This window comes from Candoia aspera, chromosome 3, assembly GCF_035149785.1.
Source record: "Candoia aspera isolate rCanAsp1 chromosome 3, rCanAsp1.hap2, whole genome shotgun sequence".
Classification (NCBI taxonomy): Eukaryota; Metazoa; Chordata; class Lepidosauria; order Squamata; family Boidae; genus Candoia; species Candoia aspera.
This window is the reverse complement of record NC_086155.1, coordinates 122,438,381-122,459,114: the sequence shown is the minus strand read 5'-3', so window position 1 is coordinate 122,459,114 and position 20,734 is coordinate 122,438,381. Positions and strand designations below refer to the sequence as shown.

At 35.2% G+C, this 20,734-nt stretch overlaps 1 protein-coding gene across 1 annotated transcript in view; it reads left to right on the top strand.

Annotated features, from left to right (window-relative positions):
* Positions 1–15,653: 15,653 nt before the first annotated feature.
* CTNND2 (catenin delta 2) overlaps positions 15,654–20,734 on the top strand; it is a 246,117-nt gene continuing 241,036 nt past the window's right edge. Inside the window, exon 1 of the mRNA XM_063299934.1 lies at positions 15,654–15,947. Coding sequence (XP_063156004.1) covers positions 15,654–15,947 — 294 coding nt within the window. The remainder of the gene's footprint in view (positions 15,948–20,734) is intronic.

Sequence of the window (20,734 nt, the reverse complement as noted above, 5' to 3'; positions counted from 1 at the left end):
GGTTTAGCTGCAAGCCAGCTTTTGCACTTTCTTCTTTCACCTTCATCATAAGGCTCCTCAGCTCCTCTTCGCTTTCAGCCATCAAGGTGGTATCATCTGCATATCTGAGATTGTTAATGTTTCTTCCAGCGATTTTAACTCCAGCCTTGGATTCCTCAAGCCCAGCTTGTCGCATGATGTGTTCTGCGTACAAGTTGAATAGGTAGGGTGAGAGTATACATCCCTGCTGTACTCCTTTCCCAATTTTAAACCAGTCCGTTGTTCTGTGGTCTATTCTTACTGTAGCTACTTGGTCGTTATACAGATTCCTCAGGAGGCAGACAAATTAAACAAATTAGTCAAATGCATTATACAAGTTTATTGATTTATTAAGGAAAATGATCCAAAGCTACATATTTCTGTTTGCAAAACTATGTAAGCCTTTGCTTTCAGGAACTGGTGTGCCCCCCTTGGGCAGCAATAATTGCAACTAAACATTTCTGATAACTGTTGATCAGACCTGCACATCAACTTGGAGGACTTTTAGCCCATTCCTCCTTCAGAACAGCTTATACTCAGGGATGTTGGTGGGCTTCCTCGCATGAACTGCCTGCTCCAGGTCCTTCCACAACATTTCTGTAGGATTAAGTTCAGGACTTTTATTTGGTCAGTCCAAAACATTAACTTCCTTCTGCTTTAACCATTCTTTGGTTGTACAGCTTGTGTATTTGGGGTTGTTGTCTTGCTGCATGACCCACTTTCTCTTGAGTTTCAGTTCACAGACAAATACCCTGACATTTTCCTGTAGAATTTGTTGGTACAGTTCAGAATTCATAGTTCCATCAATGATGGCAAGCTGTCCTGGTCCAGAGGCAGCAAAGCAGGCCCAAATCATGATACTGCCACCAACATGTTTCACAGGTGGGATAAGGTTATTATGCTAGAATGTAGCGTTTGCCTTTCACCAAATACAACTCTCTTCATTCAAGCCAAAAAGTTCTATTTTGGTCTCATCTGTCCGCAGAACATACTTCCAATAGCCTTTGGCTTATCTACAGTATGTGGCCTTTTGCAAACTGTAGATGGGAAGCAATGTTCTTTTTCAGGGAGTAGTAGCTTTCTCCTTGCAACCTTGCATGCACACCATTGTTCAGTGTTCTCCTGATGGTGGTCTCAGGAACATTACCCTGGGGTTCTTTGAGACCACCCAGATTATTACACGCCTTGCTTTTGGTGTGACCTTGGCTGGCTGACCACTCCTGGGGAAGGTAACAATGGTGTTGAATTGCCTTCATTAGCACTCAGTCTGCCTGACGGTGGAGTCCAAAATCTTTGGGATTAGTTTTGTAACCTTTTCCAGCCTGGTGAGCCTCAACCACTGTTTTTCAGAGGTCCTCAGAAATCTCCTTTGTTCGAGCCATGGCACACTTCCACACACCTGTGTTGTAAAGATCAGACTTAGATAGCAAATATCCAGAATTCTGTTCTTTAAATAAGGCAGGACCTCCCATGCTCACACCTGATCATCATCCCATTGATTGAAACACCTGACTAATTTCTCCTTCAAATGAATTGATAATCCTAGAGGCTCGCATACTTTTACCACACCCCAATCTGTAGCTTTGGATCATTTTCCTTAATAAATCAATGAATACATCTAATGTTTTGGACTTATTTGTTTAACTGGATTCTCTTTATCTAGTTTTAGGACTTGTGTAGAGAACGGATAACTTTTTAGATCATAGTTATTCAGAAATATTGAAAATTCAAAACAGTTCACAAACTTTGAAGCACCACTGTATGTTGAGAATGGCATCTTAGCTCTAGCTTTTTGTGGTGAAGAACTAACCTGTTTCTTCCTGTATGTGAACAGAATACAATTTAATCATAATTAACATAAAATGAAGAGCAAAATCTGTCTATCGCATAATATTTCTATATGTCAGAGTGGGCAATCTCTAAGCTCCCAGCTCCATTTTTGCAGCAAAGAACACTCTATGAAATGTGATGGTAAACTGTTGATTTACAGCAGGATATTTCAATTGCTTGAAAAAAAAATAGTAGTAATATAGATACATAAACTTGCTGATAGGATTAATGCACATATTTTTCAAATTCAAACACTTAATTAAAAAATACAGGGAAAGTGGAGTGAAAATTGTGCTCTTAATCCCTCCAGTGACATTACTGGGTTATCACCATGTTTCCTGGTGAGGAAAAGAAAAGTTTAATTCCAGTCCATTGAAATTATCAGTCTTCAGTATTCTTAAATTACTGTTAGTAGTTCAAGCAGTTATGGAAATGGTATTGAAGATATCTGATAGTTTAGAAAACTTGATTTGTTAAAGGTTCTTATCTTCAGTTTTCCAAATTTTTCTTTATGTCTTTCCAGATATTTGAAATATTTAAAATAGCATTTTGTTACAGATGGTCAAAAGGATATAGAAGATGAGCTTACAACTGGTCTTGAACTAGTGGACTCTTGTATTAGATCTCTACAAGAATCAGGCATACTTGATCCACAGGACTATTCAACTAGTGAAAGTAAGTTTCTCAAGAATTTGATTTTTTTGTTGTTGTAGCCTACCCTCAATTAAAACTTAGTCTGTTCAGAAAAACATGATGCTTTTAAGATAAAGGGCCTCAGGGCTATTAAAGATTTTTTTAATATTATCTTGAATATTTGAAAGCTAGCAGTATTCACTGAGCAATTGCTTATGTGTATATGTACAATAATCATCACACTGTTTTAAAGCCTTTTTACAAAGCACACAAAAAGCAGCATGGGATTTCTTTATGTACAGATAGCTTACAGGAGGAATGTGCAGAAATGAAAAAAAAAAAACCCAATGGTTTAGAAAAGTTACTTATTTTGATGGGTCAAGATGACTAGCATTTCTCCTCTATCAAAACACTGAATTAAGTTTTCAGTAGATTTTATTCCACATGAGTAATATGTGGCCATCAAGGGGTTTGCTCCTTATTAAAGTATTAATCTATAATCAGAATTAATAAATAACTATTGTTTGCCATAGTACTTTTGAACTTCACTGATACCAGTTATTTCTGGTACTCCAATTGCCATGAGTTTACAGTTGAGGTAGGGAGAATCTGAACATATTGTTGGTTTCCTCCCTCCCTCCCTCCTTCCTGTATATGTTGCTGCTAATGAGGACCCTCCCCAATGTGGTGTCCTTCAGATACTTCTTACTGATTGGAAAACAAAGCCTAAATATATAACTCCAATACAACAAATGTTATTTTGTAAAGACCGATTTCTTTCCTATTTTTCATTTTAATTATTATCTATGCTGGTACTGGTACTCTTTCCTGCTGCCTGAGTAGGACATTTACAGAAAGATTAGCCAACCATATTTTATCCTAGTGGGATCCATGTCATCTGTCTCTTGTTCAATGTGTCATGAATTCCAGAAAATTAATTTAGTAAAACATGGTCAAATTAATTATGCTAAGTGTGGCTTGCAAACAGAGCTACATAGAAGCAGCACAGAGGCTATTCATCTGACTTGGCATCCAAGTATCAACATAGGATGAAAGGGTGTTTGTTGAGCTTTTGCTCTCCTTTACCCTATCCTTTCCTTTTTAATTTTACATTTGTCTGTATTGTTTTTAATATATTGGTGTTCATCGTATTCAAACCTCTTAAAGATACTTTTGTATAAAAAGTAGGATGATGATGATGATGATGATGATGATGATGATATTCTGTTCTCTGAATCAGATATGAGCAGAAAAGTGACTATATGACAATCTACTCTGTTTTCTGGTCTTTTTCCAATTCATGCACGAGTTCTGCAAAATTCCTAATGAAAGTTGGAGGCCAAGCAGCAATGTAACATTTCCCTCCCTCATTCATGCAACCAAGTGGAGCTGCAGTTTAAGTACTAACCACCTGGCAGGTAGCCCCTGACTTTAAAAGACTTACCTTCAATTCCGAATGTCCTGGGAACTTTCATCTTGCAGATATATTGGAGTACAGCTATTAAAAGCTCAGTAAGCATGGGCAGTTACTAGGGATGATGGGAACCAGGACAGTAGTCAACATTGCTAGTTCTGCAGTGATAGGAAGCAGAGCAAACATAGCTGTTTAGTGAGCATAAATGCCTTCCCAGCAGCATCCCTCAGACTGAATGAGTTATCAACCATTATTTATTTTATTTTATTTTATTTTATTTTATTTTATTTTATTTTATTTTATTTTATTTTATTTTATTTTATTTTATTTTATTTTATTTTATTTTATTTTATTTATTTCTATCACCGCCCATCTCTCCAAAAAGGGGACTCTGGGCAGTTGTCCAGACAATGCTCAGACTTTTCTTTTTTCTTTGTCCTCTGGAAATATAGGTGTGTACATGTGAGTGCCTCTATGTGTCTTTCTGAGTTTTAGCACAGCACAGCTTTATTAGTTTCATAGAACATAAAAGGCTTCAAAAGAGGCATATCATGCCAACTTGAGCATCTTGAAGTCTGAAGATTTTTTTTTTTTTGGCAAGGCATTCTTTTTCACAAGAGAAGAAGAATTCACAAATCGCTGCAGGTGTGGGAATTTTCATTTAACTATGGTCAAAATTTGTAGCTGGACATGAAACAAGTGGTCCAGAAGACTGGTGACTGTGTTTTAATAAATGTACTTCATTTATCAATTATTATGGTCCTGGTAAATATTACAGTCGAATTTGGAAAAAAAATTATTTTAAAATACTTTAAAATTAATTAAATAATACATACCTCTGTGGGAAAGAGGACTGTTTAAATTTTCCAAGAGAAATGATTGGTTGACTTTCTTAAACAAAGAGATAAAGAAAATTGCAAAGTATCATAGAGCTATGGAGTACTGAAGGGGACCAAAGGGTTAAGGATATAGAGAAATGGCAGGCGGGGGGTGGAGAAAGGTTCTCTTTTGTTTGTTGCTTTTCCTTTTGGGATTATAAATTAAAAAAGAGAAATGGTTATCACTAGAAAAGCAGCAAAAGAAAGGAGGAGAGGATTGTTAACAGAGCAAACAATACACCAAAGATTCTACAAAGGATGTTTGAAGAACTGGGGAAGAATATGACAGCATCAGTGACAGCAACAGTGACTGAATCTGTTAAGGGAGACTTGCTTACACTTGAAGGGAGAATGGATGAAAGATCTGCAAATATGGGAATAAAAATGAATTTAAAAATTGAACAAATTTAGGGAAAAATAGAAATGTTGGAAACTAAGACAGAAACAACAAGCCAAGAGATGGAAAAAGAACAACCTGGTGAAGATATTAAGGAGAGGGTTGTTGAAGTTTTAGCAAAATTTTTGAAATGGGATGAAGAAGACATGGATGCAGAAGTGGACAAGGTATACAGAAATAATATATGATATGTAAAGTCAAGAAATGTACCAAGAGATATTATGCACTTTGTCAGGAAGAAGACAAGAGGCCAGGCTTTACAACAGCTGTGTGAGAGACAAGAACACACTTTCCTGATCGATAAACTCAAACAGAAAAAGAAACCATTCCAATGGGACAAATTGGAAGGAGTGATTAGATTTAAATAGAAAAAGGTACTAGTCTGTGGGATGACCAGGGAAAAAAATAAGAACTACTTTTATAAAAGACTGGAAACCTTTTATGGACTTTTTGTTGAAATTGGATAAAAGTGACTTGATGATTTCTGGATTTGCTGATTAAAAAGGGTTGAATATGGGAAGAAGGGAATTTCATATGTAATCTTAAAGGAAAGGAGAGATAATACATTTGTTTGTAACTGCTGCAAAGAAGATCAGAAGTAGTTTCTTTAAATGCTTTTTTCTTTTTCTAACTATTGTTTTCTATTCTTTTTTATTTCATCTTTTTTCTTTCTTACTCTTCCTTCCTTCCTTCCTTCCTTCCTTCCTTCCTATTTATTTATTTATTTATTTATTTCATGTTTATCTTTTATCTATATTGGAAGTGTACAATGGGTGAGGTGACTATCATAAGATATGGGCTTTTACTAATTCCCCATTTGAATTTGCTATCCATATGTTAGTTCATATGATGTTACAGAGGTACATACATTTTAAAAATACTGCAGATTGAAACAGTATTTTTATTATTTTTTTCTAAACCATACATCCCTTTAAAGTATACAGAATTAGCTGTATGTGTGTTAACTGCCAGAAGGATATTACATGCTTCTTAATGGAAAGGCTGTTTGATTCCCTCCTTGGAAAAATGGCTAACCAAGTTGCAGGGCTATGCATTGTTGTTCAGAATAACTCATAACTAATTTGACTATATCTAGCTTAGATACATTCATGATGGAGAAGGCTATAAATGGCTGTTAGTCATGATGACTTTGTATCAGCAGTACTGGAACCAGTATGACTCCTAAGAGGAACTGTTATTAACACATGTAATCCAACAGAGCCAATTTTCATATACAGTATGTATGTGTATGTATATGTGTATCTATGCATATATGTATTTGTGTGTCTGTGTATGTATGTGTGTGTGTGTGTGTGTGTGTATAATTGCATTTACAAATATATATAAAATTGCATTTACTTAAACAATTGAAACTGAGAAAATGTATAGAGAAATGCCATTTTTCTGTGACAACTGCATAAACTTGAAGAACTGTACCATTAAATTGCAGGATACAAGAAACGATTTCTTGTGGCCCATCTCTTTCAAACTGTGACTGTAAAATAAACACTGAGAATATGTAGTTCTCTGCAGTTACAAACATCAAATATGCCAGGTGTTTGTAATGATAGGAGAATTTGCATTTATGTAGTATGAAACATCATTAAGCTATTTTCGAGTCATTTGTTTGTTGGCAGTCTGCTTTCTGCAATTCCCCGATGAAAGATACCATCTTTATTGTAGAATCCGCAACAGAGCAGGCATTTGCTTATGAAAGTATTTGGTCCTTGATTTTTCAGATCTGTTTCTTCTGTCACTTCCTCTTAAAGCATGATAAAAGGTGCATGACAAAGGACCTAAAGCTGCTTTATTAGGTGCATAAAAAGCCAGTTCAGTCCAGTTCTCCAATTTTTAAAAAATACCTACCTATCAGATGGCTGAACAAGTAAAGTAAGATTAAATCTGGCATCCTTTAAACTAGTAGTTTGTTAATCAGTGAGAGTTACTTCCTTACAATCTAGCAAAGGTTTCTGCTGATCTTGACAGACTCCTCTTCATGGATTGTCTAACACATGTAATGGTGTAATTAATAGCATATGGAATATGTCTGATAATTAATAGTCTCTCCTTTTCTAAATCTTGACTTCATCAATTCACTTATACAAATGGGAAGTGTCTGGGTCTAGTAGTGCTTGGAAGCTCTTCAAGGCTGGCTACATTTTTACTAATGACACAAGAGCACACTGGAAATAGCTACTAACCAGTAATATCCACAGTGACATAGACATAGGAAGCAAACTCTGAGGCAGACTCAGATGCCAGCTGTGTCCCATAGTAGCTACTTTGGCAGTGCTCTTGCAGGATCCATTAAAATCATTCATAACATTTGAGGAAAATACATTTGCTCATCCTTCAGTGTGGTTTTTGCACTTTCTTCATAGGGAAAATCAAGTCTCCAATAAACCAAATACTTATTTGAACATGAATGGTGGGATCTTTCCTAACTCTGGTAAATTATCATTAAGAACAGAACAGCTATACATAGACAGAAAATCCTGAAGTGTTCCCACCTCCAACTCTGCCAAAGTTTCCTTGTAGAGAAAGCAGAGCTAGTTCCTACTTAAGTCATAATTGCTACTGTACTCAAACTGATGGGAGTGGAAGACAGTGAGTAATAAACCTTTTTTAAAGTTTTCTACATGAACTAGTAATTTAACTCTCAGTACCCACTGTGCTAAATACAAACCCATCTTCCAGATTTCCATAAAGCTTTTCAGGTGTCCACATATTAAATAAAGTGAATAGCCTTGAAATATAGAATGTTTTGCAGGGGTACAAAGTTGAAATTTGGTTGCTAAATAAGAGCAATGTATGATGGAAAGAAAACACACATGAGAATATATGGGAAGTTTAATGAATGATCAGCAGTGAGCAAAGAAGGCAAGGCTGTATGTTCTCTTGGTTGCTTAATCTATTTTTGGATAATTATATAAGTGCAGAAATATACACGTACTTTTTAATGCAGGCAATGCTGTGTTGGCTGAGAAAAAATACAATCTGAAACAAATATAAGATGGATTGTACATGGATCTGAAAATTAATGTGCCAGAAACCAAGGTGGTTGTGTTTGACAGGAAAAATGGAGTAAACAATTGCATGTTACATATAAATGGGAAAAAAAATAGAACTCATAGATGAATTTCTCTACCTTGATAGAATGTTTACTAAAAATGGGGGAAAGGATAGAGAAATTTTAAGGCATGCGTAGTAATTAGTATGTGGTTTGTTGTGCAGAATGAATGTTAGAAGAAGCAAAAACAGTTGTGTATAATAGTATGCCCACTTTGTTAGACAGAAATAAGCGCTGAGTATAAAAGGGAAAATATAAGAGTAAGGTGAGTGTAAAGATCCAGTTTGCTGCAATGGTTAAGACCACCAGGCTAGAAACCAGGAAACTAAGAGTTCTAGTCCCACCTTGGGCACAAAGCCAGCTGGATTGCTTTGAGACTCTCTCCCAGCCCTAGGAAGAAGGTAATGGCAAACCACTTTGAAAACATTGCAAAGAAAACGGAGGGAGTAGTCCAGGCAATTGCCAGGAGTCAACGCTGGCTCAAAAGCACCCCCCCCCCCAGAAAAAAAAAGTTGAATGCAGTTGGAATGGAGAATATAAGAAGTGTCTCTGGTAAAACAAGAAGAGACGGGATCAAGAATGAATGGTTGCTGAACCAACATGGATTGCCTACAAAAATGAACTTACAGCAATATGTTGAGGAGAGTGGTTATGTTCAAATGAATGAATGAAGATCAAATAACAAAGCAATTGTATGATAGAAGAGCAAGTGGGTTGAGAAGACGACCAAGAAAATCATGTTTGAATGAAAGGTGAGAAGTTTAAAAAATAAAGGTAATATATGAAGTGGTGTATGGAACTAGTGAAAAGGCAAGGATTTGCAGGAATAGAAAATACATATATCAGTAGAGTGAACGTTGTCAGTATAAGCTGGATTTTGCTATATTTCCTTTTCTTATCTCATGCCTTTAATTTCTTGGCTTACAGTTTCTTACTCCATTTGCATAAAGTTGCTTATCCCAAAAGGATATGGCATGATGTGATTATATGTACATATTAAGTATGGTTTACTAATTAAAATTTACCTTTTCCCCTCTGTTTCTCTCATTCTCTCTTCTTTTGGGAAAATTTGATAGGCAAATCTTATAAGTTGGTTATGCTCTGTGCTTTTCTATTAGTTCTCAATAAATATTGGCGATGTCACATTCTATGGATGGGTTTTTTTCCAATCAAAAAGCAGAATTAAAACTTTTTAATATTAATTTATCCTTCGAATTGTAGTTCTTTACAGTTTGAAACAGAAGCTCAAATAATATACCTGGATCATCCATCTGTCTAGTCTCTTTAGCCCTGTATATTGATAGTAGCATTGAGTAAGATCTTAAATCTGCATTGAGATAATTGTTTGTTGCTCACGTAAGCCTGAAAAACCAAGGATATCTACCTGTAGATTTTATGATGTAGTAACTTTACATATTACATTAGCTATTTTTATTCATCGCTAAGTATTATCCTAGAGATTTCCTTTATAAATGTATATGGCCACCCAACTCAGTTGCAGCTCTGGCTGGCATACAATCAACAAACTTCATCAACAACAACAATTTATTAAACTTACATGCTGCCCAACTCACAGCAACTCTGGGTGACTCATAATAATCAGACCAAGAAATTACAATAAAATCAAGGGAAAATAAAAGATAGCAAGTGCGACAAACCAGATGAAATGAAGCGAGGGGTCTCACTCTCCCTCGCCAAAGGCCTGGGTGAAGAGCCAGGTCTTCAGCACTCTTCTGAACAACAGCAGAATGGGGGCCATCCAGTTCTCAGGAGGAACCTCATTCCAAAGTGCAGGTGCTGGTATAGAAAACAATAAGTTAAAATAACAAACTAGAACAAAAATTAATAGGTGATTGGGGACCCAAATTTATATTATACCCCTCTGGGCAGGAATTCCAATCAATCTGGCCCAGTGCCTGAGGAAAGAATAATTTGTTCACCAGTAATTTTAAAAGACTCATACAAGAGTACTGCTTTCCTTACAGTAAATTCATTATAATCAGGCCTATTATTAACAGCAGAGAAATTCTGTGCTTAACACAAAAAGTTTTACCCAAATTGCATAAATCTCTACTGTATTCAATTGTGTCTTTATCATCTTAATTTTATGATCTTATTATCATTGTCACAGTGTTATAGTTTGTGCTAATGATTTAAATTTTAGTCACTTCTTATAGTATATAGGTTAAACGATCACCACAATGGGATGGCTGTAATTCCTTTTTTTAATAAGAATTTTATTAAATTTCAAGCAAAGATAAAAACTGCAGAAAAACAAAAAACTACAAAGAGAAAAAGAAAAAAACTAAAAAGATATAGAAACACAAGAGAAAATTAAAAATTACAGAAATAGGTGATTTCTGACTTTTAACAGCAAGGATATAAAACAATTTTCCATAATCAACCTCTTACTCTATATTAAACCAAGATCACATTATTTCCATAAATCATACCATTGGCACCTTATAAAAATCACTAAGTATAGTTGCTCCGTCCCCTTATATTAAAAGAAAAAAGAATATGCATATATAAACCTCCTAATCAACTTCCCCCTCAAAGATAACATTTATTTAGTTATTTCCTTCCTACTACTATTCTATGAGAGTGGAAGGCAAAAGGAAGAGGGGCCGACCAAGGGCAAGATGGATGGATGATATTCTAGAGGTGACGGACTCGTCCCTGGGGGAGCTGTGGGTGTTGACGACCGACAGGAAGCTCTGGCGTGGGCTGGTCCATGAAGTCACGAAGAGTTGGAAGTGACTAAACGAATAAACAACAACTATTCTATACATTCCTGTCTACTATAATAAAGATCAAACTAAAAAAAACTTATAATCTACCATTATACTTGATAATACAGCAATTTTAATACTCCTAATCATGTCAAACCAAAAACCAGACATTTTTTATTATACCTTAATCTTCATTGAAATTGTTAAAGATAAATAAAATCAGCCAAATCCTTACAAATTTAATAAATAAATAAATCCAGTTAAATTATTAAACCCTTATCCCACTTCAAATAGACCAAAACATTTACATACTCCCACAATACGTACAGAGCTTTTTTCTTAAAGAAATCAAACAGCCCAACTGCCCCCCTCAAAAACTCCAACTTCACTTAAGGAAACCTCCCACACATAATAACCCCTTCTTTTCCAAGGTACTCCATCAAAAGATCCATTTCATGGCTTGCAACTCAATATCTCCCTTTAATTTCTTCAACTCAACTATCCAATCTTCATCCAATATCTCAACAGAAGTCAAAGAGACATTTCTGTCGCTGTTAAATTCCTCAATTTCATCCATGACATCCCCAACCAGATGAGACATTTTAAAGCTCTTATTTTCCACAGTGTCCTGAATGCCTTGCATAAAAACTTGGTAAGAAGTGTGCTCCTTGGATGGAGCTGGCTTGCACTTGGGGGTCCACTTGAATTCATGGATCCTGCTTGAGCAGCAGGTGGAAGCTATGGTAATGGTTACATCTCATGAACTGTTTGCAGCCATTTCCAGAACAAGACATTTTGTTCATGGTCACAACGTCCTTTTCATCTAACATCCAGACAGTTGCAACTCATTCTACATAGGATGCCCTTAAAGACCATTCAAAAGCTTCAGCTGATTCAGCATGTGGCAGCCCAGGTTAATAATAAGGATACACTAAGGTTCATTCATGATACACCACTACTATAACAGCTGCACTGACTCCTATTTAGTTTCTGGGTGCACTTCAAGGTTCAGTTTTTCATCTTTAAAGCTGTATATGGTTCATGGCTTGGATATGTCCAAGCCAGGGTTGAATATGGCTGCCTGATAAGATCAGGAGAGAATGCATGGGATGCTCAGATATATACAAGCTTCAGCAGAGTATTGTGTAATTGGGCTTACTAGATCTAAAAGTAATTATTGAATGAGAGACTGCAATTTAGGGAACTGAATTAATCATGTATTTATCTGGTAATTATATAGTATCTTGTAAATAACCTGGCATTACATTGTAATTACCATCTGAAAAAAGCCTAATTTAAAGAAAAGAAGAAAAAAGGATAAAAATTTTAGCTCAAGGAAAAAAGAATATTTATTTATTTGTTTGAAACCTGTACATTCTCTTCAAAGCACACATTCCCTTCAAAGCACAATTTTTCCAAGCAGCTTGTCGGAAGGGTACATTGGATATACAAAAATCAAAGGCTAGCTGAACCAGAGAGAAACAAAATGTAACTTGGTTGCAAGCTTGCCCAGCAAATAACCTTTTCTAGTAATCAGAATGGATATTGAGCTTAATGAACTATATGATGAATACTCAGTCTAATGAAGTACATACCGTCCATCTGAACACACAGGTACAGAGTAATACAGCAGCATGCCAGAGGACCAAAACAATGATATGCCAAAGACCAGAAGAAGATCTAAGTATGACAGATGGATAAAAACATCACGATTCAGGACATGGAATTCCATGATCAAGAACTGTCCTGAACAGCTGACCCTGCCCTAATTTGTTTTCTAAAATTGTAACAATTTTACATGACAAGGCTGATGAAAACCAGCTGGTCAGAATCAACACTTTGGAGTTAAAAAATAGGGTATAAAGATTTGCTCCCGCTCTGTGTGTGTCAGCTGTATGAAGTGTGTCTCTGGGTGTGAAAAGAGTAAGGGTTTCTTATTCTGCAGCTTGCTATTTTGTTTGCTGCTTTTTACCAGCTACTTCTCCCATTACCTTTTAAACCATTCTGGAATCAAGGAGCTACAATACAAATTTTGGTAATTTTTTTATTACTAATTTAGATTAGTTTTCTGCTTACATTAGTTGGGAAAGTTGTGTTGATCAGCAGTGTATACCTCTAAGTAGTTGTACTGGAATTGAGAAATGTACTAAAAGGATAACTATATTCAAGCTTTGATTCAATCTATGCATTCATTATTAGGTAGTAAACACGATCTTACTTCTAAAATATGGTCTATAATTGTAATAGATTTTTCAAGCAGAATAGAAAAGAGGAAGTTAATAAAAATAATAAATATATTGCTTAGCATTTATGTAAACTAACTCCATATTTTTATTTCTAAAAGATAATGAAGATAAAATAGTTGCTTCTGATGAACATGTGGCAAAGATGAGTGCTCATATGGGCTGCTCTAATACCCTAAATCCTTAAGATCTCGTGCAGAGATAATGGATATTTTCCTAAGAATATGGCAGTATTTTTTTGTAATGTGTTTTGGACACATTATGCCTGTGATTTACTATTCATTGATTTGCTAAATTTATATCCTACCTTTCCTTCAAGTGCTCAAGACAGCTTCATTTAATTATTATAACAGCAACTCTGTGAAGTAGATTGAGCAGAGAGTGTGTGTGTAACTGGCCCAAGTTCATCCAGTGACTTTAAAGGTGGCCTTGAAACTGGGTTTCCCCAGTCATAATCCAAAACTTTAACAACTACACCACACTGGTGGCGGCTGCTTTATTTCTGGCCCAATTTAAATGGCCGATGTTATCTTTGAAGCTTTGAACCCAGATTATCTGAAAAACAGCATTCTCCAAAATGTAACCATATAAATTTTTAGATATTCTTAGAGGCCCTTCTCCGTCAGGTTGGATGGCTGTTCATTAAAGAGAGAATCTTTTGCACTTGGTTGTGCAACAGACTTTCCAGAGAGACTTATCTGGTACTTTCTTCAGTATCTTCTTAACACAGTGTGAATAACTTTTTACTCAAATGCTGGGTTGGGGGACATAATGGTAATCTCTGCAGGTAGATATTATAGCTACTTCTCAATGCATACTGTAATTTGAAGATTCCCCTTAATCAACTATTTTGGATGGTTAGAGCAGAAATCTACTTCAGAGAGCTCTTGGATCCTAGTCATTGCTTTTATCAAAGACATCCATTATTGTCTCTTAAAAACTTCTATCATTATCAAACTTACAGGGTTATTTATACAATGGTTTAACACTGATTTCTTATCTTTGAATCAACTTGATAATAAAAGTCATGCATTTAATTTAAAATAACATGAAATTGCCATAATCTTAACTGGAAGAAGGGGAAGGTCCAAAAGAACCTCCTCAGTCTGGAATGATCCAGATGCAGCACTTAACCTATTATCCCGTTTGATTAATACATAAAAAATTAAGTTTGCCAAAAGATGCCCCCGCTTAATTGGGAAGCACATGTTAATCAAATTTAATTTTAACATAAATCATGAGATCTGTCCTCTCATTCATTAGGAAAGTACTCCTAAGGTATGGTATTATGGCACAAATATATATATATATATACTGTGTGTGTGTGTGTGTAGGTACTATAAAATGAAGATGTTTTTATAAATGTTTTTATTCAAATACAAATTTAATAAAAAATAAAAACTCCCTCTGGTACAGCATGTATCCTAGTGACTATAGAAGCTACATGTCTATATAGTTAACCTTGACTGATGGTATATTGATAGGTTGCCATTAGTACCTTCTGAGATTTCTTTGTTTTAATTATCTAATCTAGTTTTACTGCCCTAAGATTTCCTGGTGGATCTCCCATTCAAATATTAATAAGGTCCAAATGTGCATAGCTTTTTATCAGATTAAACTGAGATTCCTTCTACCTGCTGTAGCAAATTTAATTAAGTAATTACAATGACAAATAAAGAGACAGTATGGTCCCATGCAATGTTTATCCAGGAATTATTGGATAATCTGAACATGTGAAGCTCTAGTGCCCTAAAGGAATTTTATATATATAAACACTCAGTATAGGAACCAAACCCATATATACAATACATGTTTATATCCATAGGCTGAAGAAATATAAAACTTGTATCAAAATCATAAGCAAGTGTGCTATACCAAGGGATGGAACCTATATGTATTTTTCTACTTATCTACAGTAACATCTCAGATTCTCCCTTCCAACATGTATGGTTACATACTCATTTCTATTAACAATAAGTTACAAGCTTCTTATCAGATATTTACAGAGATCAAACTAAAAACCTGAATATGATACTAAAGTTTTAAATCATATATTTCCCCCCTCTATAGCTTCCCCCTATATTTCCATACTGTTCTTTGATCCTGGTGACTGGAATTATTTTCTCTCTCTTAAAAAAAACAACAACAACAGTGTGGGATCAGATTGGTACTCCAGCATGACAGAAAATAGAATTTAACATTTCTTCTTTCAAAATACACTCTTCTTAGAAACAGAGGTGGAAGGAGTAATTCAGCACTGCTTTTACTGTATTTCTCTTCATATTTGGTTCTGCCCTACAACTATTGCATTTCCCAACTGGTGGTTTATTTTTGCTGATTAGATTTAGTAGACCAACATTTTTAAGTACCCAAGTATTCAGTGATCTTCTGGAAAAGGATAAAATGAAGATGTTTAAATTAAAAAATGATGTAGTATGATGTTATTTCTGACCTTACATGACACGAAAATTAGATCATTCCTAGTTGTTTTTGCTGAAATATTTGCTTTTCCTCTGTTGTTGCAATGCTCACTGATACTTGGAATTATTTCCAATACAGGGCCCAACCTTCTATCCCAGAGTGCACTTCAGCTCAATTCTAAATCAGAAGGGTCTTTTCAATATCCACCTAGCTACCATAGCAACCAGACCCTAGCCCTTGGAGAAGGAACAGCATCCCAACTCCCAGCCCGCAGCAGTCAAGCTAGAGCTTCTCTACAGAGCTATGGTCAGGTATGTTTGGGGAAGGAATCATACTCATTTATATTAATAAACATAAGGTTATTGAAGATTATTTCGGTTGAAAGTGTTTTTACACCGACGAACAAACAAGTTCACTTACATATTAAAGAGATGTGCTTATGTTTTAGCACAGTGCAATTAATAAAATCAAGCTAACATTAAAGGAATAATTCAATAAATAAAGCATTTGCTGCGGTTCAGGGGCTGTGGATGAAGGGGAAGCCTTCTCAGTAGTAGCCCCTATTTTATGGAAATCTCTCAGAAGTAAGTGTAGCTCGCCCACTCCTGGCTTTTCAAAAGTACACCTTTATTTCATTGTGCCTTTGGACCAAGCTGAATGCTGGTCCTGGGATGTTTTTGTTTTTCAATAGGAATACTGTTGTATAACTTGTTTGTTTAATTGGATTGTTGTTGTTTTACTGGTTGCAACCTAGGGTCCATTGGAAGTGAGGTGGCATGGAAAGGTCCATACACACATACATACATACATACATACATGTTTAGAAACTTGTCATTGTATAATTTACCATTAAGTTTCTATAACTCTGACATTCTGTGAGGGTTTTTTTTAAATCCGGTTATACAGCATTCTAAAAATTAGAGCTGTATAAAGTTGTGTCATTTTTGTGATTGCTTTGCACACTCACATGCCAGGTTTACATCTCTCTGACACTTATCCAGAAATGACCAATATGTGATTTTCACAATGCAAACTGTTGGGTACTGCATGTTTCTGTAATTTCCGTGCCCATACCACATTCCCCACTTCAATGCTTTAAGAAGTATATTGTAAGTCTGAGTCAGTTGTTTTAATTGTGGAACAGCTTAACTATGCAACCATTAAGCTGTTAATGCCTCTGCATCCTTTGGATTTCTTTTCCTCTTATATAGATTTCATGAGAGTATTTCCAAACCCACTCTCTTAGGGGCACTAATATGGAACAGCAATAGTGTAGCATATTACCAATATTTTATACTCACTTTTTATTAGTCTGCTTATTGTGAAAGACAATGTTGCCTGCTAAGATTGTATAGAAAGCTTGAGACTACTTTGGCAAAATAAAGATCCCACATTTGAAAAGTATGTAGAACATGGCCCAAGCATTTCCTAACTATTCTGGACCTAGAGGCATACTTGGCATTTTGAGAAACAACTATGGGTATTATCGCAAAACTGCTGCCATGAAGAGCACGCTAATATACAAAATGGCTATTTTTCAATGGCACAGCCAGTCACAAAAAAAATATTTCACAGAAAACAAACTGATAATGATAAGAGGAATAACTTGCTCAGGTACCTAATTACAAAGCAGAAGTAGGGTCTGAATCCCCAAAACACATATTTGAACCCATTTTGCTGCTTAGGATAGGTATTTCACAGAAAGGAAATCTTATTTCTCTGAAAGCACATAGGAGATCCCAAGGTCAGATCATATTTATTTGTGTTTTACAGACAGGTGAAGACATTTCTTTTCAAATGAAGATTTTACCCTGAAGTTGTTTAATTTTATTGTCCCTTCTGCTTCAGTTTGTTTTTATTTTTACTTTTGCTATAGATTGTAAATGTGTTTAAATGACTGATTATTGTTTTTATATAAACCACTTCATATTTTTGTAAGCCACTTTGAACAATTATTTTTCCTGGAAGATAAAAATGGAGATTGTGTTTCTTTACACAGATACAGTAAATACATCTACTTCTATCTTTGTTGGCAAATGTGGTGATAGGTTTTATATACTTTTCATAGTTCTAGAGTTGGAGATGCTTTGTAAATAAGTATCTTGATTAAGTTGATGAACCTCTTGATTAATTTACCTACAAGCATTGCAGTTATTACAAGTAACATTCATATGCTGCAAAAGCTTTTGTCATTTTAATTCAAATGATCATTGGAAATACGCACACTCTCTCATATTTTTTTAAATTGTTCCTTATAGTTTTACTGCAGTCTCCAGTGAAATTCACAGCACTTCACATTTCCCATTTTGCAAAAGTGCTGATGTGAGGAAGGCCCTAATAATATTGGGCAGTGTGAGGTGACCATCTCAGGTAGCTGATTTGGTATGCAGTGAAAGGGAAGAAATGTCTTAGTCAAGTAATTTTATTTCTGCTGTCAGAGTGAAATATTTCTGGACTTCTCTTGCTTAGGTGCAAAATAACTGTCCTTGGTGCTTTAAGCTTGCAGAATTATTTGCTGCTCCATACCATAGAACCTAATGTATTATATCAGTTGTATGAGGCTGTATAATAAGCAACCAGAATAAGTTGTAGTGGATTTTCCCAAGAATTAAAGTGATTCCACAGAGCTCCAGGCTTTTGGCTTTTGACTCTTTGATCTCTTTCCTATAAGATATGTGCTTTCTTTTTTAAAAGAAAAAACTTAAGTTTTTTCTCCACCAGAATGCTGAAAACAAAATGTTGAAGTGATGCTAGATTTTCTGGGAAAGTGTTAATCCATTGGATTTCTTAACGTCACTTTTTTCATTTACTCAGGTAACAATCCTACAGAAATTATGTACACATACATGCACTGAGAGAAATATTTTAGGGTTTCTAGCAGCTATGCACATATCTGATTAAGCAAGCTGATTTCAAAGAGAAAAACATTACCGTTTTTGTAGAATAAAATATGTAAATATTTCTAAACATATATACATGGTTTTTCTTACCCTCGAGTATGGCTTTTTTAAGACTTTAACCTTGCTGCGTAATACGAAAAGAAATCTCACAGTTGATACTAACATAACACAGAAACAGAAAAACTGCTCCAAAAAAAGAAATGTTCAAAAGATATTTCAGAATGGCAACTCTTGTTACTCTGAAAACAGCAACTCTTTTTGAAACCTTAATTACATAAACATTTATTGTGGCATGAGTTTATGGTGTACCTTATCAGAAAAAAATTATAATCTGGAATGCTGTCAATATTCCCATAGAATATTGTGATTTTTTATCATTCCTTTTTTGTAAAGTATATTTAATATGTTTAGTTTGCTTCTGATGAAGTTACTTTAAAAGATATTTTAAAAGTAAAGGCAACAGTTTATATAATGCATAATTAATCTAAATGGTAGTGTACAGATTTAATGGATAAAGAGACATGCAACATTTAGTTTCTGCATAAATATAAATAGGATAAAAAGCTTACAACTCATGAACAAAATGCAGAATAAAGCACAAAGCATGATACTATATTATGGGAGGCATCTTTTACCAGAGTTTCAACTGAACAAATTTAACCATGACTATATCAGTCCTTCCTGCCAACCTAGCAGTTCGAAAACATGCAAATGTGAGTAGATTAATAGGTACCGCTTCGGCGGGCAGGTAACAGCGTTCCGTGTAGTCATGCCGGCCACATGACCACGGAAGTGTCTACAGACAAACGCCGGCTCTTCGGCTTTGAAACGGAGATGAGCACCGTCCCCTAGAGTCGGACACGACTGGACTTAATGTCAAGGGAAACCTTTACCTTTACATCAGTCCTACACTGCTTACAGAACATTTTTAAAAGCAGAGATTGTCCCAGGAAAATACTGAACATGAATCAATGTCTAAAAAGCAGTAAGCATACAGTAGACCAAGCTCTACTCAGTCACAGCAGATATCTGGCATCCTATTTCATCCCAGATGTTACCAGGAAGCCTAGAAACAGATCATGAAGGTATGAATGGAGGTGTGCTTCGTCCCTCTGATGACATGCTTCTGACATCAAGTAAAGCTAAGCGTCTACACGTACAGTGTAGAAGTCTGTGCTGTTAGGCATCTGTCCACACAGTGGGGATTCTCTTCTGCTCTTATAATGTATTTTAATGATACTAGAATCAGCTTATGCTTATGCAGAATCTGACAGCATAAAATTTCACTGAATGATGATGAGTTCCAGAAACATGAATCTCCACATTCTCCATGCCATGTCTAATTTTATAAATCCCTAATATGCCTCCTTTCCTCCCTGTACTAAATACTTTAACTTATCTTCATAGAAAAGTGTTCAGATTCATTTATAATTGTAATTTATAATTACCCTTTTCTATATGTTTGGAATAAAGAACTGCAACCAGCATTTACAGTTATAAACACTATTCCAAATGTGTTCATACCAGAAGTATTCATTGCTAAGGCATGATTATATTAATAATACTGATATTTTTATTTCAGTTTCTTTCCTAGGTACATCATTTATGTTTCATAGTAACCATGTACTAAGTTCACACTTTTATCATAATATTTTCCTAATTAGGTTATGTGCTACTTAGATTATTCCTAGTTAAGAAACACAGTTCTGAGTCCATCAATGTATATTTCAGGTGGCGGCTCCTCCTCCTCCTCCTCCTGCTTTCCACCTTGATTCTTATACTGGCTAAGATGTTGACTAGAAATTATAGTGTTAACAGTCTAAGATATTTGGAAGGCACCTGTCAGAAGCATATTTAAGCAAAGTAAGGTAAAAAAAAATGGCCAGCACCAATAAATGAAAAGGGATATGTGCAATTGTATATTTGACATTGGACTCACCTTTATGCATGAGTAGAAGTATGATTAAGTATACATACTGATAGGCATGCAAGCACACACAGAAATGTCTATAGTTTTTCCCAGATGCTTTGTTATATTCCACTCTTTTAATACTTATGATTAGAATATGTGTATTTTTAATATTTAATGTAAATCTCAAAATCTCTATTTTTTTCATCTCTCTCTATCCTCATTGCTTAAAGATGTAGGCTTTGTAGGTATGTCTGTAAATATCTATTAAATTCTTTTAAGATCTTAA